The sequence below is a fragment of the Triticum urartu genome, chromosome 5, assembly GCF_003073215.2.
Source record: "Triticum urartu cultivar G1812 chromosome 5, Tu2.1, whole genome shotgun sequence".
NCBI classification, from domain to species: domain Eukaryota; kingdom Viridiplantae; phylum Streptophyta; class Magnoliopsida; order Poales; family Poaceae; genus Triticum; species Triticum urartu.
The window spans coordinates 180164030-180186807 of NC_053026.1; the positions used below are offsets into that span (position 1 = coordinate 180164030).

Below are 22778 nucleotides of genomic sequence, written 5' to 3' on the forward strand. Positions count from 1 at the left end.
TAGCCCTGCGAGCCCTGACAGGTCCCATTGAGGCAAGCGGGGCTTCGGATCGACAAAAACGCCCATGGGATGTTCTGTGTAGCGCGCTTCCAGCTGGGTCTTCTTGCACATGAGATACGGTGCATCACTCCAGACGTCAAGAAATGTATTTTTTTTGAAAGTACGCCTAGATGTATCATATTTTTTATAGAACACGAAAATCAAGTACAAGAGGTTACAAGTTGTTGTGAACAACAATTCCTTGTAGCAAGAACAACAAGGAATGTGTTTTTGTGTGCTGACATTTTGCCTAAAGATCTTCGGCGCGAGAAATTGCGCCTTTGTTTAGCATTACCTCCGTGTTGCCCCTACATGCGCTCGCCGAGTACGTGTAGCCTTGGGTGGTCGGCGTTACAAGTTGCTGTGAATAACAATTCCTTGTAGCAAGAACAACAAGGAATGTGTTTTTGTGTGCTGACATTTTGCCTAAAGATCTTCGCCGCGAGAAATTGCGCCTTTGTTTAGCATTACCTCCGTGTTGCCCCTACATGCGCTCGCCGAGTACGTGTAGCCTTGGGTGGTCGGCGTTACAAGTTGCTGTGAATAACAATTCCTTGTAGCAAGAACAACAAGGAATGTGTTTTTGTGTGCTGACATTTTGCCTAAAGATCTTCGCCGCGAGAAATTGCGCCTTTGTTTAGCATTACCTCCGCGTTGCCCCCACATGCGCTCGCCGAGTACGTGTAGCCCTGGGTGGTCGGCGCGCACGAAGTTTCTTGGTTCCGCACGTTTTTACTCCCTGCGGATGTGGCGCACATGCACGTCAACAAATGCGCGTGGAAACCTGTTTTAGCCTATATTTTTTTTTAACACAGTACAGATGCAAGCGCTCATATAAACGCGTATACACTCACCCCTATGAATGCACACACGCGCACCCTACCTCTATGAGCACCTCCGAGAGACTGAGCCGGCATATCATCTTGAGATTTTACGAAGTCACCGTAGACGTCTCGTAGTCGACGGGAACGTCTCCTCCCACTGAAAACGTATCACCGGAATTCCTGAAATAAATTCAGGATAAATGCGAGCACCAGGATTTAAATCCTAATGGGTTAAGGATAGCACTGTCCACCTAATTATCTCAACCAGAGAGCCTACACAGTTTTTGTTGATTTAGCGAGAACGTTTATGATTCTTGTTTCTGCCTAGGAGATCCTCCCGACTCGAGTACTCCTATCTCCCTTTTATCTGTTTATTATTACTCACCATTACCAGGCACCTTGACCAGTCAACCAAGAGCAGCTTGGACTCATTGACCACCTGCTGCGATCAAGACACATATCAAACCCGAAAATAAAGACAGTAAAGAAATCGCCGTTCCGGTACGTCGGAATCGGCGACATGATTGGCACCTTCTACCACTCCTACTTGCCTAGACCAGACAGACAAACACATGCGCAGTTGCGCAAGTACACATCTGGCGGTGGCAGGCAGGTCGAGTCCAACGAATCGAGTCCCCGTTACGTGCCAAAGATTCTGCACCGTCTTCTCTGTCCTTTGCACGCTTCTATTCTCTTCTCCAACGCAACCATTTTATAACCCATCCATCAACCCACTACGTGCCAACTCTGCTTTCTAATCCGTCCTGCCTGCGTACACTGTGCTAAGCTCCAAAGAGGTTCAAGAAGCAAAGTTAAAAAAAGAAGCAGGTTTACGTTATGGTCGTCTAACGACAATTAGTAGGCACGTCGCTGAGCAGCCCCCACCATGACCGTGGGACTCAGAGGAGAGAGCCTATTAATGGTGTGACCCGGCCGTAAGCCCAGCTTACTCTGCCCCAGCACCACACCTTTCCATCCTCCTCTCACTACAGAGAATAAGAGCTCATCGGAGACACAAACGCGAACCAACTGATCAAAGCAGACAGCTAGCCATGGGCAAGGACTGCGGCAACCACCACCACGACCACTTCCGGAACGGCTGCCGGCGCCTCCTGAAAGTGCTCCTGGGCCTGGCCTTCATCGTCGCCGTCATCGCCCTCATCGTCTACCTGGTGCTCCGCCCCACCCACCCGGGCTTTTTCCTCCAGGACGCCTCCCTCCGGCAGCTCGACCTCTCCAACTCCTCGGGCCTCCTCTCCACCTCCCTCCAGGTCACCGTAGCCTCCCGCAACCCCAACGACCGCGTCGGTGTCTACTACGACCGCCTCGACGTCTACGCCTCCTACAAGGACCAGCAGATCACCGTCGCCGCCTCGCTCCCGGCGGTCTACCAGGGCCACGGCGACGTCGACGTATGGTCACCAGTGCTCGACGGGCCCAACGTGCCCTTCGCGCCGTACCTCGCCAGCGCCATCTCCCAGGACTGCCAGGCTGGCCACCTCGTGCTCCATGTCAAGATCGACGGCCGCGTCAGGTGGAAGGTCGGCAGCTGGATCTCTGGCCACTACCACCTCTTCGTCACCTGCCAGGCCTTGCTCGACACCGTCAGTGGAAACCGCGCACCAGGAGCAAGCGGGTTCAAGTTCCAGAAAACCACTGGCTGCCACGTAGAGGTCTAGTTTATCACAGCTAGCTCCGGCGGTCTAGTCGCCGGCGAGAGGTAGTTTCTTCTTGGCTTGTGTCCACTCCATACTCCATAGTGACCGCACAAGCTCAGATCGGTGGTAATAATTACTCTATCATGTGGGGTTATAAGTGTAAAGCAGGGGTGCATGGTTTACCGTTTACTGGGAAGTTAACACGATGCTTATATGCCGCCTTCATGAGCTGGTTACTCTTCTGTTACTACTTCAAAATTTAATTGTCAATAAACCATTTTTGTGGCACAATTAAGAGAAAAAAGTCTTGCCGTTCACTGTTTTCCTGTCTCGCGCATAGGGATGTAGGAGTACTAGTGGGATACGCGCGCTTTGCTGCGCCATTTTTCAGCCATGGGGTCCACATTCAGATTCCCTTTCGTTGGAGTGTTATTGAGGATGTGGATTTTGTCTAACTAGTTGCGCGCATAACTCGTATCTTTGCCGTCCATCTCCGGTGCAGTCAAATCAACCTACCCCACCGCTGTCCCAGCCATGCAGCGTATTCCTGAGCATGTGATTGTTTTGTTGTATGTATATGGAGATGTATTGTGGGCCAGCTGTCTATAGATTCTCCTGCCAACTAGTACTGCTAGGCTACTTTCTTTAGACTCTTCACGTGCGCAGCGACGTGCTATACCCGTGCTCGTTTATCCACAATACACGTTACGTTTGAGGTTAGAGGATGCCCGATAATTAATGACCCTATGTTTAACACAGATGTTAATTACGTCGCGGTACCAGCCAAGCCTTTTTCCGTAGATTCGCCATAAAGTTCTGTTGAGAAAGACAGTAAAGTTCAGGGGGGCAGAGCGCACAGTCCCCCCCTCCCCCCACACCTCCGCAGCTTTCCTCCCCTTTATCCATCTCCTCCGCCACTCAGCTCCTCCTCCGTCGTGGCGCCGACGCTAAGAACTGCTATGACGATTCAGAGGCACTGCCGACGGCGGTGTGGCAGATCGAATTGGGGCAAAGTCGATCCGGCAAAGCATATAGGTAACAAATCAACAGAACTCGTCAAACCCGTACCCGATCTGAAATATCCATCTCGCTACTGATTTATATTCATCTCATAGTCCCCAATTCTTTGCCGAGCTCTGCTAAAAAATCGGGGGCGGAGGACGCGGCCACCGGGGTGGCGTCAACGGCGAGCGTCCGACAGGCCGTCGGTCTCATTCAGTTTTCTGTCGCCCCGCTCTAGATGAAGGTCAGGGGAATTACTTATACACCACCACTTACTGCTCTTTTTGTGATTGATTCCTTTACTTCAGTTTCATGGAAACCACTTTGTGATTCTCATTATAGTTCGTATGTGAGCCACTTAAGATGATGTACTTCCCATATGTGATTCTAGTACATATGTTCAGCAGCGCTGCCTCGAATTTTTTTAGCTTGATATACTAACTTGTTTAAGCGAAAACACTTCAAAAAAATTGGGGAGTATACACACACTACCCGTGGAAACCTTATTTGGGTCTGCAGGAGAAGAATCGTGTAATAGATGGGTTGGAAAGTCATTATAATATGTTGTTATCGTCAGTCTAAAATGCAGAGTTCTGAATAAAATCCACAACAATGTGAATTTGGGCACAGTTTTTTCAAACACATATAGGACATAACTGGTTGCACCAAATGGTTCAAGTTTGAAATAACAAAATATTACAGTCCGCTAAATTCAGTTTTCTTGACTGCCCAAAAGCATAAAGCTTGCAGATTAGGTCGTCTCATACATATAAAAGTTCAAACTGCAGCTTCGATTCTCGACCAAACAAGCGCAGATAGTTTGCTAGAGCAATAATCATCACGCAGCCTCCTTGTTCCTAACAAGGCACTTCCTGTATCTCTCAGGCAAGTGTCCAATGTTCCCCTCCAGTCCAAGCACATCTACCAGTATGTTCATCCTGGAATGGAGCACCCCGTCGTTTTGCTGTATAGGATCAAAACATTAACTATCAGTTCATAATCACAGTGTTTCAGCAATATATCATAAAACAATTGTCTCAGCTTCGTACGAACCGGGTTCAGGTCTCTCTTGAATTTGCTTCCCATCCAATTTCGGCCATAGTGCAGTGCATATACCCCGCTGTCTGGCCTGCGAAAGGTCGGATAAAATGTGAACACATGCGCTTAAGACCCCCCCCCCCCCCTCACAACATCAATGCGATTAGTTTTGAGTTGTCAACATTACCCGCTGCATAGACCAGCGTTTATCCCTTTCAGGAACACTGTATTCCATCTCGTCATGTCAGGAGCCCAACCTTGAAAAAATGCTTGAATGCACCTTTGCAATGCTTCATGAAGATTGTCTGCAACCTTTCTGTGCCTACTCTGGATGACTTTGTCAGATTCGTCTCCGTTGTTAATTGTTGGGTTAAGAACGATTATCCTCCTCTTCAGGAAATCCCAAATGTAGGTCGACCATGTGAAGTTGAACTTGACGTTGAGTAAGAACTAGAGAAGACATCAAACATGCATATGCATCAAAATACCCGTCCTGTATATAGAAAAATCTAGGCATGATATCACAATATTGTTTTCAGGAATTACCTCTGTGCATCTGTGCACGTCATACTTGATATGTTCCCCAATAAACATGTCCTGCACATACCTCACAATCACGTCTCCTCTGCTCACATGGTTCTGTCAAAACAAACAACAAATCGTTAGGCGGAGTTGCTTGAGCATATCAAAAAAACATATTACTTAAGCATAAAGTGCGGTCCTCACCACAAAGTCTGGCTCAAGCCAATGTCGCCAGCACCCTTCATCTTTATCCAATGCAAAAGCGTAGTCAATCTGCTGATATCTTCTAACTGCTATTGTCATCAAATCATTATCTATCGCACCCCCTTCTGAAAGGTTCGTCCTGATTCACTCGGCAGTGAGCTCGATGTATTTTGGCTGGGTGCTTATAACCCAATTGCTGCAAATGTAAAAACACATGATAATGTGAGAATCGCGCGTGACAAGCACCCCAGAAAAAGATTGAAATCTATGGAAATCTTGTTGGATGCCGCATAAATAGTACATACTCTTTCCTTGCAGCTGCGGGCTCTTTCATAAACATCTTGAAGACCTTTTCAACGTTAGCTGGTGCTCTTACGGGAGGATCGTACCCTAGAACGAAAGGGGACCGTGCAGCCTTGCCTGGCTTAACTGTTCTTTTTCGTTGTGGCTGTGTACTGAGCCCATCTTGTGTCTGTCGAACGTTCAGGTTGATTGCTGCCTCCTCCATCTCCTCACGTACGTCCAACTCTTGTGTCGCGATCTCCCTGTTCAGGCTAACAGGTGTTGTTCCCGCCACCTTATTCGGCTCTATCGCCCTGTGCACAGGAGTGCATATTATGTCAAGCCCTGAGCCTGCAATGCACATTTTCCCAACATCAGCATGATCCAAATACAACATCACACAATGTTTTAGTATTATTCATTGCATGTTCTATCACCTTGGAGTTCATTTTTCCCATCTGTTCATGCAGGTGTTGTGTTAGCTGATGGCACGGAGCTCGTACCTGCAACTATTGACAGAGCATGTTAGGTACAGGAATCTTGAAAGGTGACTGGCGAGGTATCGTACATCCCATGGGACAAAATCAATTTACCTTCTGGTGTCACCGCTCCGCTGAAATCATCCATCAGGTCTTTGCTCCTAAACCCTGTGAAATCTATTTTGAATCTGCTTGGACCGGCCTGGGCAATGTGATGCTGAATGTGGAACGGTTGTTGAGTTTTAGCCACAACTGACAATTCCCTTCCCGATGACAGGACTGGCTCAACATTGTCTATTCCGAGGTCATATGAGGGAACCTCTGTGTTAAGCGCTGCATTAGGGCCATAAACCCATTGCCTCCCATCTGCTGATTTGGCCTGAATTGGCATTTGTTCATGCACCACAGTGTCATTGGTTACTTCATTGTCTTGGTCTGCTGCCGCGACCAGTTCTTCCAGATTCTTAATCGCCGGGTCAGGATCCTCCTCTGTCTCTTCGACCCTTGCTCTTTTCGGGGAACCACCCCGTTGATTGTCATTTGACCTATGGCTAGGATTACCAGCATCTACATTCCGATTATCTGTATTCGCAGGACAAATGGCCGAACGTGGTGAAAATGGCGACTCTTCTCCGGACTCTTCAGGTGAGACATCATCACCTGTATCGTCAATACAAAGGTATCAATCACAAGCGCAACATATGATTCATCAAGTCCTGGTCCATGTAATCTTGGTCATATTCATAGCATAACTCGTTTACCTTGGTAGTCTTGTTCCCTTGGCCTTTTGTTGTTCTGCCTTACAGTATCTGATATTTCATCAATATCTGCAAGAATCTTAGAGGTCTCTTCTTCAATGAAATTTCCAGTCTCCCTCACAACACCATCCCACCCATCCGCGTGCTTTTTGTTTATCTTTGCCCCTTTCTTAGAAGCCACTTGCAACGCTGCTCGGCATCTAGATGAATATTGGCCCACTTTTTCCACAAGTATAGTAACAATCTGATATTACACAAAACGGAAATCAGCACTGAATATACATCATTCAGCATTCTGAACACACTAGCACGTATGTCAATATGTATATTGCGATAACTTTAGTACCTCCTCGATCATCGGTGCTCTTTGATATCTGCTTGACCCGGCTCCGATATCAGCAATCTTGCTAATGAAGGACATTGAAGCTCTGTTCCTGCTATAGCACACTGTGTGCGCCGGCCTTGGCTGAACAACAAATATTCACTGCAAGTTAGTTGCAAACATAATGCAAAGATAACATCTGAAAAACAACCAAAATGAGTAGGGTCAACGTTTAGGACCGTACCAGAAGTAGTCCGTATATAACAATATCTGCGTTTTTTCCTGTGCTTGTGTCCTTTTCAATAACCATGTTAATCTTTTTCTGATCATAGACCTTGCATCTTGGGAAGACGTCGTGTGGTAGGTTCTCGTCCTCAAGATCAAGATTGTCCAGATAGAACACCTGTGGCGTTATTTATCTACAATATTAGTCATCACATATGCATCTTCATATGCACAAGACTCAAACCAGCTTAGTTTACCCATACCTGAATGAAGAAAGTGCAACCAGAAATGTTTGATTTAACTTTGCCCCCAAGGAGCTCTGACTTGACCCTCCCAGCTGATAGAAGCACTTCCTCCCGGACATACTTACCCCAGTTGTACATGTGTATGAGATCAGGGGTGTGCAGACCTCCCCAGTATTCCGTCAGGAAGTAGTTGTGCTTCAACGATGGCGCGAGAACATATGTAACTGCACATATAACATAGGCAACCTTGAAAGCATCAGATTCCGCCTTGGTCATTGCCCTACCATATTCTTTCTTCACGATTTCCTCAATCACTGTAATCCTTGTTTCACTGCTGCTTATCCCTAGTGTTTGCCTAACTGAAGATAATACATGGGGTGCTGGATTCTTGTTTATAGTTGCTCCCTCTCCAGGCACACCTAGAACCCTCTCAACGTCTTTGTCATCAAATGGAGTGTCCCTTCTACCATCCACAATTATTGCTGAAGCTTTTTCATCAACCTTGCTGAGAACCCACATTTGCTGGTGCCTATTGGTCCTAGTAATTTTCGGCAGATGCATTAAACCACCTAATTTCATCTCCTCGACAAGCCTTTTTTTCTCCTCTGACAAACCATCATTCAGCTTCTTAAACCTCTTCACGCTGCCCCTGGAGTTTATCGCACATGTTCCCCCCTTTTTTCCCCTTTCCGCAACCGTCAGACTCGGATTCATCATCTTTTGGACCTGCTTCAGTAGTTGGGTACACATCAAATGCATCTAAGTCATCTTCATCCGATTCCTGGTACATTGATCCTGACGAGTCTGAGGCCATGACCTGTAGTGAAAATATAAGCATGAGAATTAATTCATAACTCTACAAAATGAAGGTAATTGCATGATGCCACATACCCTAAAGTTTAATTCTGGCCAAAACATCTGAATGTAATAACAAATGCATAATCATGTTTCATGAACAACTCATTTACCGTGGTTTCTATAACCTTGATGGTCAACAATGGTAAGTGGCGGTTCAATTCATATTCAAACTGTTGGTTTAAGTTCGAATTGCATGAGCACCTTACTCTACCACACTTTAGAAAGTATAACCCCAATATGATTCCCCAACAGCCATGCCTGAAGCAAATTAGCGCTAGTTGTACGAGCATGTACTATGGACTGTTAAATTTGGCTAGTTTACGTATCAGGAGTGTAGGCGTCGGGAATTGAAGATCCATGCACAACTAAACGATCCTTATTGAAATAACCCGCAGAAACACCTTGGACCACCTTAGTTTGGGTAGCGAAAAGTAACGGATAAACATAGATTCAGACTCTGCTGCCCTAACTGATGCACTAGTAGATGGGGAATCAGCTTCCATAGATTCATGCATTTCAAAAAGACCCAGCTAGGATGAACTACAAAGAACGACTAGCTGGTAGGTGGGAAATTGAAGATTCATGCACATTTAAACGCCCCTTCATGAAATAACTCACTTAAAACACCTCGGAATATCTTAGTTTGGATGGTAGAAAGTAATGTAAAAAGGTAGGTTCAGACTCTGCTGCCCTAACTGAAACACTATTAGGTGGGGAAACAGTAAACATAGATTCATGCATTTCCAAATAATCTAGCTAGGATGAACTGCGAAGAACAGCGAGCTGGTTCCACCCAAACTTGGGGTGTAAACCCAATCGTTATAACAAGCTCAGACCAATTTCTTCTCTCATGAGCGGGGGCTAACATGCATAGCAGGTGGAAAACAAAAAAAATGGCCATAAATCTTCCACAAAGGATTCATTTAAGATCGAGGGGGAGAACAAGGAGCCTTGGCCATACCTTTTGCAAATCTTTATCCCCAACTTGCTATAGTTCTTGGACCTGCGCTCGAACAGAGATGAGTAGCTGCTCTTGCTCTCTGTCCAGGAGGCTGTCGGTGTGGAGGGGGACGAAACAAAGACCCTGGCCCTTGCCCCAAGCACTCACCCACAGCTTTTACCACGTTGCTGCCTGGTGGGCTGGCCCACGGTTGCTGGAGAGAGAACAGTTGTTTTAGGCTGGCATAGTAAAGATTTGCAAGTTACTTTTGTTACTTTCGGATGTAGTACGCAAGGACGATAACTATCTACTTGACGCGTCTCATGTCACCTCAACTCTCTCCGGTCTGATAGATTAGGATTTTCTTCAAACACGTGGATAATGCTTACTAATCCATTCTGAAATGATATAGTACAGTGATATATAAATTGCCGACTTCAGCCCTCCTCTTCAAGCTTGACATTAGAAAAGCTTTCGACTCGGTCAAATGGGAATACATCCTCGACTTATTACAACGCAAGGGGTTCCCTTTCAAATTCCGGAATTGGATCGCCGCTCTACTCTCATCTTCCTCTTCGCGCGTTCTCCTCAATGGGCTTCCGGGCCCCCCGATCAAGCACGGCCGCGGGTTTCGTCAAGGGGACCCAATTTCACCTCTACTGTTCGTCCTTGCAATTGACCCCCTTCAACATATCCTCGACATCGCAACTCACAAGGGCATCATCCATAGGATCCGCGGCCGCGGCGTCATGATGAGAACCTCCCTCTATGCGGACGACGCGGCCATCTTCATGGCCCCAATCAAGCAGGACATTGATAACCTCTCAGTCATCCTAAGGGGTTTCGGCGAGGTGACGGGACTCTGCACCAACTTCCGCAAGAGCTCGGTTGTGCCCATTCGATGCAGCCACCTTCCTCTGGAGCATATTCTGAGTAGCATTCCGGCGACCCGCGCCGCTTTCCCAATCAAATATTTGGGCCTCCCGCTCTCAGTACGACAACTTCGGAAGGTCGACTTCCAGTATCTTGAAGACAAGGCGGCCGGAAAATTAGTAACTTGGGAGGGACAAAGCATCACAACTATTGGGCGCACTACCCTTGTCAGATCGGTCATCACCTCTCAAGCGGTCTTCTCCATCACATCTCTCATCGTGCCACAGGGCACACTTCATAATATCAACAAGATTGAGAGGGCCTTCCTCTGGTCAGGGTCGGACAAGACGACCGGCGCAAAATGTAAGGTCAATTGGGACATGGTCTGCAGGCCTACGATCTATGGAGGCCTGGGCATCCTCAACACCGACAAGTTTGCTCGGGCCTTGCGACTAAGGTGGCCATGGTACGAATGGAAGGAGCCTACCAAGCTTTTGGGTTGGGCTTGGGCAACCCGTGCACCGACGAAGATATGGATTTCTTCTATGCCTCCAACCACAATCATCGTTGGCAATGGTGCAAAAACACCGTCTGGGACTCCCCGTGGTTCTTGGCCGCAAGCCCAAGGATATTGCCCCTCTTATTTTTCAAGCCTCAAAAAGGAAGAGATCGACGCTTCGCCAGGCCCTGCGAGGGAACGCTTGGATGACCCACATCAAGCATGCCCACTATTGTCTCCGCCGCACACATCCGGGAACTTTTCTCGCTTTGGGACACTTGCATGACTTCCATCTTGATGACCAGGTTGAGGATGACATTGTTTAGAAACATGTTGTAGATGGGATATACTCGCGTCCACAGCATATAAGGCGCAATTCCTTGGCCTGACACTCGCCCATTCACCACATGGTTTGGAGAGCTTGGGGCCCCCCTAAGGTTAAATTCTTCGCCTCGTTAACCTTGCAAGACCGGAACTGGACCGCCGACGGTTGGTGCGGCGTGGTTGGGACAACTGTGGGCTTTGCCCGCTTTGCAAATGTGAGCAAGAATCGGGCATCCACCTCTTCGTCAAGTGCCCGCTTCTCCATTAGGCTCTGGCGATCGGTCATTGACAAGTTTGGTCTTGTGCACATGGACACCTCCAATTGGCACCTTGAGGATTCCCTCATGCAATGGTGGGATAAAAGGACCGACATGCGAAACCCCAATAGACGAGCGATGGCCTCCCTCACCATGCTCGTCTCTTGGACTATTTGGAACGAGAGAAACGCGCGGGTGTTTCGTAACAAGAGCGCGCCGCCGCCTATCCTGCTCCAAAATATCGTGCTTGAGGCAAAATTATGGGTTACGGCAGGTGCTAAGAAACTAGGGTGGTTTGTTGTACGAGAGTAATTGCCATGCCGTGTTGCAAGGGCGCTTGTAAAAACTCTAAACTCTATTCTCCTCTTATTTAATGGATGAGGCAAATCTTTTGCCTCCGTTTCGAAAAAATAAATAAATTGCCGACTGACAACTGCTACCACCGCTTGATACACTACATCAGGCACTGAGCCTTTAGTAGGAAACAAAACTTCCAAGCTCCTAACAAGTGGACACTTAAAAAGCAGTAAGATACAAATAGATGGTGTATGGGCCACCAAATCTCTAGGTCAATGACATCTGTCTCACTTAGCCACCCATGCAGACGTGATCGCTATGATTGCAGCTGACTGGTGCAGTAGCCGCTAAAGCCATCTGGAGTGCCTTGTTCATCCTCTTGAGCTTCCTTATCTCAGCATTTGCCTCCTCGAGCTCTTCATAAACCTCGTCCAGCTTCTCCTCGCACCTCTCGTGACGAGTCTTGTGGTAGTTGGCAAGATCAATAGCAGCTTGGTAACGCTGGTTCGTGTACCTGTCGAGGTCATCCTCCCAGAGGTACACTTCGCAAAACCTGGCACCTTCTACCTGCACACACACGATACAAGGGACAGAGGAAATAGTGTTAGAGAAAAAGGGTCGATATGTGCACAGATGGAGACTGTATTTACCAAAAGCTCACATTGTAATTGACACAGTTCAGATAGAACTTTTGTCGCGCCTAGCCACTGAGGATCCACTGCGCCTTGCGCATTGCCTGCCACACGCACAGTGCAACCTGTGGAAGGTCTGCACGTTGGCCATCCCACTGCTTCCCGTGCACTAGGAGAATGGATTATGGGTGGAAGCAGGTTCTCTATAGAATTGCTGCGAGTTCGTTGCCAAGTGTTGTCTTTCCCACGGAGCTCACACCCCTTTTTGTAGAGAACCTTGTGTACCCGTACATTAATTTTTCCATTACTCCTGCTCCTAACACGCGCAGGAACCAACTGTGTAGTCATTTTTCTATCAGGCTGCATTGCACTGTTCATGCCACTTCGCCAGCAGTGCATGTCCAATCCCAACTTTATGCGCGTGCTGTACTGGCACTCCGGGAGGGAGTGATTCCTGCTTGTGCCTCTGGCCTGAATCTCTCACTTTGGATGGGGCTCACGGGTGTGCTTTGCATCGCAGGGGAAGCTAGCAAACCATCAGCGTCAATTATAACAAGTTAATTGAATCATTCACAATCAGTGTGGCCGATGATGAGTCAATAACACACAAGTCTCGTAGTGAAGGATCTAAAAAACAGTGTTAAGTTCTGTGGCCGCTGACAAGAAAGTTCTTTAAATTTTATTAAGTTCTGCGGCTTGCAACAAGAAAGTTCTTTAAAATCTGTTAAGACCCCATGCCCACTTGGCTCCCTGGTAGCCACATGTGGCCTACAGTAGCCTATAGTAGCCACGTGCCTGCTCCCATTGTGTTAACATTGGATTCCATCCATACATGAGAGATGGATAGGTGCCTCCTCCCCCGGTAGATGCCTCCCTTGGCCACCCTTCTGGCCGCACCATGCGTCTCAGCTCTGTGACTCTTGACTGATGTGCACATCGCCATGCCTTGGCCGTACTGGACCGCGCCGCGCGGGTACTAGTACGCTGCGCATGGGCATTAGTATAAGGTGGCGTGCCCCTCCACCCTCATAGCTTCATCTATGTCAGCAAATCGAGCCAACTCTACCCCTGAGCTGTTCACCGGCCAAGCAATTATGGATCCGCGCCCCAACCCATCTGGTACATCGTCCATCAATGTAAGCCCATGTCGCAACTAATCTTGTGGTGGTGTTCAAAGTAGAATGCTTAATATCTTATATAATCTCTGCTCCCCAACTCCACAGACCACTCCATCGTCTCTAAGGCCCCTAACTATTAAGATGCTGCTTGATTCTTTCTTCGAGGACACTGAACGCTATCCATTGATCATCGACGGCATGCCAGTGTCATCGGTAGAATCACACGCACACATATTTAGCGTCATATATTATATCATGTAATCTTCTGAACTATTTCTGAATTAAATTCAGGTGGATCTGATAGGCATGGTCAGAAACAAATCACTTAGCATGGATCACTGCACGTTTGACCTATATGATGGCACTGGGTCCGTTAATGTATACTTCTGGTAAGATATTAATCAAGCCACGTTGCTTACAGACTCATAGTGGGGTAACCAGTTTGTAGAGTGCAAATATTAAAGACATGATTTGACCATCCTCGTTGACACCAGGTTTGATGGCCGTCAAGACTCCAAGGATGCTTGGTCGTTCAAGTTAGCATATATTTTCCATTATTAACACCTTCGGTTAATCCATTGCAGTTATTTCACACCATACCTTTTCACTCATTTTCTTCGTACAAACAGCGAAGGCATGTATGTACGTGTTGTTGGGAGGGCTACCAGTTTGGAGCAATTTTTCCAAATCAAAGCCTACATGGTCAGGTGAATGATCAAGTTGTTAGTCTCCAAGTTTCCAAAATGCATGAGTTTTTCATTATCAGTGTGCTTGATTGCATATTGTCTTCAATTTCTATATGCCAGGACCGAACTTCAATGATATAACCCATCACTTTATCTACTGCATCAAGGCCCATATCGATATTTCTAAGCAGAGCAGACTAAAGGTTTGAGGTGCTAAAATCATCTTGCTTATTATTCCATCGTCTCTAACTAAAAAACTGTGTATATTAAGCTTCAGGAAAATTCCGTTGCCACCCCGTCAGCATCAACCGTCATGCCAAGGTATCAGATTGCTCCGAGCCAGATACCAGAAGATTGCAGCCTTGAGGACAAGATATTTTCCATTTTGCGCGACCCAGCATACCGGTGAGCACGCCGACCCCCCTCCCCCCCTCCCCATCCGTTATTACCCCATACTGCAGTAAAGTTCTGCACATTAACAATATAAAGTTCTGTATGCAATGACATGGATCATGGAGTAAGTCTAAAGCTGCTTCGCAGCGCACTTGGCGCAAGTCAAGACGATATCATGTAATGAAAAATTCCAAATGTCTTTTTAAAACATGCCAAATGTCATTGCTTAATACTTGCCTGCTAAAAGTGACTCGTGCGGTGATGCTTGTTATTTCAATTTCAGGAAAGTAATAACAGAGCAAATCCGACTCGGTGAGATGTACACTACTATCGATGAACGCCATTTGAAGTCTTCAAACTGAAGGCGTTCATTGTATCGTCGTAATGCTATGGGTGATACTTCATTTTGTCACCAGCCCCAACGCCCCCCTTGCAGATCTGCTGGTTTCAGTCTAATTAAGCCCATATTATTTTGTAATAATAATTATCAACTAAGTACTATTATCTTGCTAGGGCTATTTGTACCCCATTGGGAAGGATTATTTTTGCACTTCATTGCTCCACATGTTTGTGTAAAGATGTAATCCCACTCCTTGATTACTCTGGTTCTACAGATAGTGCTACTATTCCCTACTCATTGCTCGCTCCCCCATTTGCAACACACAGCCACACTACCAACTCCTGTTCACTCTTGTTTCCTCTCCATTCACCTTCTGTTCCCTCCTGTTTCCTCTCCATCCAGCTACCAACTCCCACCCTCGCTTGTTCATGTCCAGCATCATTCCCACATCGGTTCTTGACAATGACAACCTTCTGGTAGAAATCCTTACTAGGCTATCATGCACCCGTTCACTTATACGCAGCTCAGCTGTTAATCCCCAATGGATGTCTGTATCTAGATCTCAGTCTTTCCTTCAGGCCTATTCTCGTCGCAATCGCCCGGCAGTGCTCGGATTCTTGGCAGAGTTCGAGCGTGGTTATAGTCTCCATTTTCGTGTCGTGGATGCATTAGCTTTTCAAGGTGAGTCGACTAGAGCTCTGGTTCGTTCCCGTATAGATGATTATTCCCTATCACGGAAACGCATACTAGCATCTGAATCTGGTGAGCTGCTAGTAAGTATTATCAACCCTCCCTTCGTTTCCTCTGAAACGGGCGAGACTGTCGTCGATGGCTACTACACCTTGTTCCCTAGCTCGTTTCCACCAGTATACTACTTTGTTGCGTCTCGTATCCCTCGAGTCCCTCGCATGCATGGCCAGCACACCCCAAACTTTTACGGCCAATTTGGCATTCTGCCAGCAGCCGGTCAGACCGGGTTCTCTTTCTTTGTCAAGGACGCAGCCGGCCCTTTTCTGAAAACTTACGATGGTATTAAATTTAGGTCCAAATCTGATTTCCACGTACATGTATGTGTTTTCAGAGGTGGGGTTTGGTCAAGATTTGTGTCGGCTCCTTTTGAATATCGTTCTCCTTGCATCTTTCACTTAGATCCTTACTCCGTTTTAGCCGGGAGCTCATTATACATGATGTATGTCGTGGGCATGATAGTCTGTTTCGACATTCCTAGCTCTACATTCACTGTTATCCATCTACCAATATCAGCCAGGTCCTGTTTTTTCGACTACAGTGTTTCCCTAAACGAGTCTGGCATCTTGTCTCTTGTTAACTGTTCCCATGGCTTGCTCGCTGCTTCAACTAGTACACGACCGCTTGCAGTGGAGCTGTTGCTCAAGATTAGATTTAGTAAAGGCATTTTCTAGCAGGGGTGGACCTATCATATGGCAGTCTACGTTTAGCATGGAGTACGGGGAGGTTGGCCCTGGTGATTTCTACTCCGTTCAGATCAGATCAGCCAGCAAGAACTCATCAGTTGTTCTGCTAACCTTCGCATTCGACCATGGCATGTTTGTCGTGGACACTGTTAACGGCACTGTTAATGAGGTTCACTGGTTGCCCGAGGATGGAAACATGAGGCAAGCATTCCCCTTGACAGAGCGTTGGCCACCGACTTTCCGTGACTGAAGACTCCGCCACTGTTTGTTCAGCAACTATCATGGTCCAACCATTATGTTGTGTATGTAATGGGATCCTTGTGTCCATGATGCTATTGTATTGCATTTGTAATGGACTCGGTGTGTCCATGAGACTATGATTTTGCATTTCCCCCCTGTTTGTAACAGATGAACAATTGAGGAACCATAATCTATGTATCGGTTTATCACTTCGCCTCATATATAATTTAGGTTGTTTTATATTTCGTCAATGTGGATCGTAATGGCTTCCTGCTATCTAAAGTCATCCTTCTCGAACAACATGAGTAATAGTTGCCCCAGCTATGAGTAATGAACTAAATATTGGAGCCTAGTAAAAGTATCGTGCATTTATTGAATCACACGCTGAGTGACTGGTTACTAAAGTATTATTTTCTGGCGTTGTAACATTAACGGGGGGAGGGGGGGGGACGACAAAATATGCCTCATTAAAATCTCATTAGTACTAGCCACATTACCGCCACGACTATGCTTCGGTGACACCGACATCGACTGCTAAAGTCCTTCACTCAGAATGACATGAGCACCGGTCACGCGGGTGTAAAGTACTATAACCGGCCCGAAGTTATCATACATGTGCATTGATACCGTTTGATAAAGTCCTTCATTTCAATTAGAACGAGCACCGATCATGCGTGTGTAAAGTACTATTGTCGAGGGCGAAGTTAATATACATGTGCATCGGTATCAAGCACTAAAGTCCTTCCTTTTTAATGAAACGAGCACTGATCGTGTGTGTGTGTAAAGTACTATAGCCGGGCCGAGGTTATGATACACGCGCATTGATATCAACTTCTTCAACTCGATTCACATGAGAGCTATTCATCTATGAGTAATGAACTATATATTTTAGGCCCGAAAACATTAACAGATCACACGAGCACTAGTCATCGTGCATTTCCTTGATCACACACTAAAGTCCTTAATCCCGAATTGCATGAGCACCAGTGACCGGTTACTAAAGTACTATTTTCAGGCCTAAAACCGGGCCGGAGTTAAAATATATGTGCATTGCCATCAATTGCCAAAGTCCTTCGTTTTGGTCAAAACAAGCACCGGTCATGGGCGTGTAAAGTACTATAGCCGGCCAAATTTGATATACATTTGCATCGATATCATTTGCTAAAGTCTTTCATTTTGAATAACACGAACACCGCGCATGAGTGTGTTTCCTTGAATCACATGATAAAGTTCTTCACCTCGAATCACACAAGCTCTAGTCATCGGTGGGTAAAGTACTATTGCCGAGAGCTTAGTAAAAGTATCGTGCATTTATTGAATCACACGCTGAGTGACCGGTTACTAAAGTATTATTTTCTGGCGTTGTAACATTAAGGGGGGGGGGGGACAAAATATGCCGCAACACCGACTAAAGCATGCATTTCATTAAAATATCATTAGTACTAGCCACATTACCGCCACGACTATGCTTCGGTGACACCGACATCGACTGCTAAAGTCCTTCACTCAGAATGACATGAACACCGGTCACGCGGGTGTAAAGTACTATAACCGGCCTGAAGTTATCATACATGTGCATTGATACCGTTTGATAAAGTCCTTCATTTCAATTAGAACGAGCACCGATCATGCGTGTGTAAAGTACTATTGTCGAGGGCGAAGTTAACATACATGTGCATCGGTATCAAGTACTGAAGTCCTTCCTTTTTAATGAAACGAGCACTGGTCGTGTGTGTGTGTATAGTACTATAGCCGGGCCGAGGTTATGATACACGCGCATTGATATCAACTTCTTCAAATCGATTCACATGAGAGCTATTCATCTATGAGTAATGAACTATATATTGGAGCCTTGTAACATTAACGGATCACACGAGCACTAGTCATCGTGCATTTCCTTGATCACACACTAAAGTCTTTCATCCCGAATTGCATGAGCACCAGTGACCGGTTACTAAAGTACTATTTTCGGGCCTAAAACCGGCCCGGAGTTAAAATATATGTGCATTGCCATCAATTGCCAAAGTCCTTCGTTTTGGTTAAAACAAGCATCGGTCATGGGCGTGTAGAGACTATAGCCCGCCGAAACTGAGATACATGTGCATTGATATCATTTGCTAAAGTCTTTCGTTTTGAATAACACGAACACCGCGCATGTGTGTGTTTCCTTGGATCGCATGATAAAGTTTTTCACCTCGAATCACATGAGTACTAGTCATCGGTGGGTAAAGTACTATTGCTGAGAGCTTAGTAAAAGTATCGTGCATTTATTGTATCACACGCTGAGTGACCGGTTACTAAAGTATTATTTTATGGCCTTATAGCATTAACGGGGCGGGAAACAAAATATGCCGCAACACCGACTAAAGCATGCATTTCATTAAAATCTCATTAGTACTAGCCACATTACCGCCACGACTATGCTTCGGTGACACCGACATCGGCTACTAAAGTCCTTCACTCAGAATGACATGAGCACCGGTCGCGCGGAGGTAAAGTACTATAACCGGCCCGAAGTTATCATACATGTGCATTGATATCATTTGATAAAGTCCTTCATTTCAATTTAAACGAGCACCGGTCATGCGTGTGTAAAGTACTATTGTCGAGGGCGAAGTTAACATACATGTGCATCGGTATCAAGCACTAAAGTCCTTCCTTTTTAATGAAACGAGCACTGATCATGTGTGTGTAAAGTACTATAGCCGGGCCGAGGTTATGATACACGCGCATTGATATCAACTTCTTCAACTCGATTCACATGAGAGCTATTCATCTATGAGTAATGAACTATATATTGGAGCCTTGTAACATTAATAGATCACACGAGCACTAGTCATCGTGCATTTCCTTGATCACACACTAAAGTCCTTCATCCCGAATTGCATGAGCACCAGTGACCGGTTACTAAAGTACTATTTTCAGGCCAAAAACCGGGCCGGAGTTAAAATATATGTGCATTGCCATCAATTGCCAAAGTCCTTCGTTTTGGTTAAAATAAGCACCGATCATGGGCGTGTAAAGTGCTATAGCCGCCCGAATCTGACATACACGTGCATTGATATCATTTGCTAAAGTCTTCCATTTTGAATAACACGAACACCGCGCATCAGTGTGTTTCCTTGGATCGCATGATAAAGTTCTTCACCTCGAATCACACGAGCACTAGTCATCGGTGGGTAAAGTACTATTGTCGAGAGCTTAGTAAAAGTATCGTGCATTTATTGAAATACATGCTGAGTGACCGGTTACTAAAGTATTATTTTCTGGCCTTGTAACATTAACGGGGGGGGAGGGGGGGGACAAAATATGTCGCAACACCGACTAAAGCATGCATTTCATTAAAAATCTCATTAGTACTAGCCACATTACCGCCACGACTATGCTTCGGTGAGACCGACATCGACTGCTAAAGTCCTTCGTAATGAATGACATGAGCACCGGTCACGCGGGTGTAAAGTACTATAACCGGCCCGAAGTTATCATACATGTGCATTGATATCATTTGAAGAAGTCCTTCATTTCAATTAAAACGAGCACCGGTCATGCGTGTGTAAAGTACTATTGTCGAGGGCGAAGTTAACATACATGTGCATCGGTATCAAGTACTGAAGTCCTTTCTTTTTAATGAAACGAGCACTAGTCGTGTGTGTATAAAGTACTATAGCCGGGCCAAGGTTATGATACACGCGCATTGATATCAACTTCTTCAACTCGATTCACATGAGAGCTATTCATCTATGAGTAATGAACTATATATTGGAGCCTTGTAACATTAATGGATCACACGAGCACTAGTCATCGTGCATTTCCTTAATCACACACTAAAGTCCTTCATCCCGAATTGCATGAGCACCAGTGATCGGTTACTAAAGTACATTTTTCGGGCCTAAAACCGGGCCGGAGTTAAAATATATGTGCATTGCCATCAATTGCCAAAGTCCTTCGTTTTGGTTAAAGCAAGCACCGGGCGTGGGCGTGTAAAGTACTATAGCCGGCAGAAACCGAGATACATGTGCATTGATATCATTTGCTAAAGTCTTTTGTTTTGAATAACACGAACATCGCGCATGTGTGTGTTTCCTTGGATCGCATGATAAAGTTCTTCACCTCGAATCACATGAGCACTAGTCATCGGTGGGTAAAGTACTATTGCCGAGAGCTTAGTAAAAGTATCGTGCATTTATTGAATCACACGCTGAGTGACCGGTTACTAAAGTATTATTTTATGGCCTTGTAACATTAACGGGGCGGGAAACAAAATATGCCGCAACACCGACTAAAGCATGCATTTCATTAAAATCTCATTAGTACTAGCCACATTACCGCCACGACTATGCTTTCGTGACACCGACATCGGCTGCTAAAGTCCTTCACTCAGAATGACATGAGCACCGGTCACGCGGGTGTAAAGTACTATACCCGGCCCGAAGCTATCATACATGTGCATTGATATCGTTTGATAAAGTCCTTCACTTCGATTAAAACGAGCACCGGTCATGCGTGTGTAAACGAGCACCGACTATGCTTATATTTCATCGATATCAACTATTAAAGTCCTATATTCAGACATGACATGAGCACCAGTCACAGGGGCGGAGACAGGACCCAGGTCCTCAGGGCCTGGGCCCGGTGCGTGTGGCCCAACTCCTTTGATTACTATAGTGATTACCTGAGACCTTGCTCCGCCCCTGCCGGTCATGCGGGTGTACGGTACTATGAATGGCCCGAAGTTATCATACATGCATTTCCTCGTTGACCGGTTTTGATCCAGTTGATCGTTTTTTGACCCGCTGACTGGGTGAACCGTAAACTGATTTTTTTAAAAGAAATCAACAAATAACTTTGACTTTTTTACCGGATGAACATTTAACTAAAAAAACTAAAGTTTTACAAAAAAACAAATCCGATGTGAACAGTGCATGAACGGTTAACTGTTTCATTGACCACACATTTGTCTTTTTTGCTGCGAACTATTCGGATGTCCGAACAAGCTGAAAAATGACACGGACATCACACACAAAATTCTACATCATCCGTGCGTTCGGAATTTTTTTTCATTCTTTTATCATTTTGAATTTACTGTTCACCTGATAAAACACGAAATTATGTTATTAATTTATAATTATCTCAGCCTTCCAATATGCACTTCTCTCTAAATCAAACCATAGTGAGGTTATCCCAAAATGCCCAAAAAAATGACCCGGCCTTCACTGTCATATAGTTTGTTTACTCTTTTGGCCAGATTGTTGTAGTTTGTTTAGCACAACATTTGCAGAAGAGCAAATCATCATACGTATGGCCTGTGTGCTGTCCCACATCCAACGCAAGGGCAAAAACTAGTGCCAACATTCATATATCCTCCCCACCCCTCACCCCCTCCCGAACGAGATGCCACAGCCACAAAATCCCCTCCTCCTCCTCACCAAACCTAACCTTATCCGTGGTGGGCATCTTCGCAGCTTGTGGTCTCCCAGATGGCATCCTCTTCCTCGTCAACTGGAGCACGCTCGTCCTCCCATGGTGGACCTCCTGGCTATTCTCCCAACCCTTCCCCGATTCCTTATCGTGAGCAGCCGCTAGCGTACGAGCCATCTGAAGATTGCCCATGCCATAAGAAAGCGGCGAGATGGATCTCCTGGAGCAACGCAAATCCTGGTCGTAGGTATCTGACCTGCCAGAGATCTCGGGTATGCATTCATTTGCCAGTATTTCCTTCTCCGTTCTTGCTGGATCTTTCTCCCATTCATATATTTGGCACACTTTCTTGTCCAGGTCGGAGGTTGCAGGTGGTGGCGATGGATTGATGACCCTACTACGCCCTTTCTTTGCCAACTTTTGGTCGATCTGCGCAACGCGGTGAACAACCTCCGGAGGGAGAGCACTCAGCTCAGAGGAGTCAATGCAGACCTGGAAATGGGGATTGAGGATCGAAGCACCCAGAATAATGCTTTGCGGGATGCATTGCGCAAGATGAAGGAACGAAATTAGGCTCTTGAAGAGAAGTTGGGGCAAACTGAATGCCTGCTGAATGTGAAAAACAATGGTCATCAGAAGCGGATGCTTTTTAGTGTAGTTCTGATAGTGATGCTTGTGTTTTTAGTTAGCAAGCTTGCTGCTTAGTATGATGAACTTAGAGATGCACTGCTTCTGCTGTTGTGCTCTGGATGTGCCATATATTTACTATTGTGCTTGTCGCTGCTGTTTCATGATGTCAAACTGAAGAATGTAATTTCTTTTAAACATGGTACGTATGGCACATGGAGGAAATCATGTATCATAACATATTG

At 45.9% G+C, this 22778-nt stretch overlaps 4 protein-coding genes and 2 long non-coding RNA genes across 24 annotated transcripts; 2 read left to right on the forward strand and 4 right to left on the reverse strand.

Annotated features, from left to right (window-relative positions):
- The first annotated feature begins 1773 nt into the window (after positions 1 to 1773).
- Positions 1774 to 16694, forward strand: LOC125508314 (NDR1/HIN1-like protein 1). 19 transcript variants are annotated; one of them, XM_048672989.1, is made up of 14 exons: positions 1774 to 3556; positions 3637 to 3767; positions 6040 to 6199; positions 6326 to 6523; positions 6643 to 6727; positions 13326 to 13414; positions 13502 to 13609; positions 13688 to 13785; positions 13891 to 13932; positions 14026 to 14103; positions 14203 to 14285; positions 14354 to 14487; positions 14601 to 14652; positions 14759 to 14987. In XM_048672989.1, exon 1 carries the CDS (start codon positions 1916 to 1918, stop codon positions 2540 to 2542), a length of 627 nt encoding a protein of 208 aa, XP_048528946.1. In that variant the 5' UTR covers positions 1774 to 1915; the 3' UTR covers positions 2543 to 3556; positions 3637 to 3767; positions 6040 to 6199; positions 6326 to 6523; positions 6643 to 6727; positions 13326 to 13414; positions 13502 to 13609; positions 13688 to 13785; positions 13891 to 13932; positions 14026 to 14103; positions 14203 to 14285; positions 14354 to 14487; positions 14601 to 14652; positions 14759 to 14987. The 19 variants fall into 19 exon arrangements, with proteins under 19 accessions (XP_048528946.1, XP_048528945.1, XP_048528943.1 ...); XM_048672988.1 differs by having other exon boundaries at positions 14605 to 14652; XM_048672986.1 differs by having other exon boundaries at positions 14360 to 14487.
- Positions 3774 to 5768, reverse strand: LOC125508315. The gene is made up of 6 exons (XM_048672996.1): positions 5593 to 5768; positions 5288 to 5483; positions 5108 to 5200; positions 4749 to 5011; positions 4577 to 4652; positions 3774 to 4487 (listed from the first exon to the last, which is right to left on the reverse strand). Exons 2-6 carry the CDS (start codon positions 5384 to 5386, stop codon positions 4362 to 4364), a joined length of 657 nt encoding a protein of 218 aa, XP_048528953.1. The 5' UTR covers positions 5387 to 5483; positions 5593 to 5768; the 3' UTR covers positions 3774 to 4361.
- LOC125508316 lies at positions 5775 to 6312 on the reverse strand. Its single transcript, XR_007283359.1, has 3 exons — positions 6163 to 6312; positions 6007 to 6078; positions 5775 to 5920 (listed from the first exon to the last, which is right to left on the reverse strand). It is a non-coding gene; the product is annotated as an uncharacterized LOC125508316 (long non-coding RNA).
- LOC125508606 lies at positions 6343 to 8029 on the reverse strand. The gene is made up of 6 exons (XM_048673367.1): positions 7617 to 8029; positions 7373 to 7531; positions 7153 to 7272; positions 6810 to 7050; positions 6470 to 6708; positions 6343 to 6369 (listed from the first exon to the last, which is right to left on the reverse strand). The coding sequence occupies exons 1-6, from the start codon at positions 7872 to 7874 to the stop codon at positions 6343 to 6345; spliced, it is 1044 nt and encodes a 347-aa protein (XP_048529324.1). The 5' UTR covers positions 7875 to 8029.
- Positions 11687 to 12448, reverse strand: LOC125508317. The gene is made up of 2 exons (XR_007283360.1): positions 12308 to 12448; positions 11687 to 12213 (listed from the first exon to the last, which is right to left on the reverse strand). It is a non-coding gene; the product is annotated as an uncharacterized LOC125508317 (long non-coding RNA).
- A 5172-nt stretch (positions 16695 to 21866) lies between the features above and the next one.
- LOC125508319 lies at positions 21867 to 22773 on the forward strand. The gene is made up of 2 exons (XM_048672998.1): positions 21867 to 22178; positions 22264 to 22773. Exons 1-2 carry the CDS (start codon positions 21966 to 21968, stop codon positions 22477 to 22479), a joined length of 429 nt encoding a protein of 142 aa, XP_048528955.1. The 5' UTR covers positions 21867 to 21965; the 3' UTR covers positions 22480 to 22773.
- The last annotated feature ends 5 nt before the right edge of the window (positions 22774 to 22778 follow it).

Excerpts from the sequence above, each read along its gene's own strand:
- LOC125508319 (XM_048672998.1), top strand. The coding sequence starts at position 21,966 with ATGGCATCCTCTTCCTCGTCAACTGGAGCACGCTCGTCCTCCCATGGT. Across the intron at positions 22,179-22,263 it reads TGACCTGCCAGAGATCTCGG|GTCGGAGGTTGCAGGTGGTG; the intron begins GTATGCATTCAT and ends TTTCTTGTCCAG.
- LOC125508606 (XM_048673367.1), bottom strand. The coding sequence starts at position 7,874 with ATGACCAAGGCGGAATCTGATGCTTTCAAGGTTGCCTATGTTATATGT. Across the intron at positions 7,273-7,372 it reads TTATATACGGACTACTTCTG|CCAAGGCCGGCGCACACAGT; the intron begins GTACGGTCCTAA and ends TTTGTTGTTCAG. Across the intron at positions 6,370-6,469 it reads CAGCAGACCAAGACAATGAA|AGGTTCCCTCATATGACCTC; the intron begins GTAACCAATGAC and ends CGCTTAACACAG.
- LOC125508315 (XM_048672996.1), bottom strand. The coding sequence starts at position 5,386 with ATGACAATAGCAGTTAGAAGATATCAGCAGATTGACTACGCTTTTGCA. Across the intron at positions 5,201-5,287 it reads GGCTTGAGCCAGACTTTGTG|AACCATGTGAGCAGAGGAGA; the intron begins GTGAGGACCGCA and ends TTGTTTTGACAG. Across the intron at positions 4,488-4,576 it reads TCAAGAGAGACCTGAACCCG|CAAAACGACGGGGTGCTCCA; the intron begins GTTCGTACGAAG and ends GATCCTATACAG.
- LOC125508314 (XM_048672975.1), top strand. The coding sequence starts at position 15,244 with ATGTCCAGCATCATTCCCACATCGGTTCTTGACAATGACAACCTTCTG.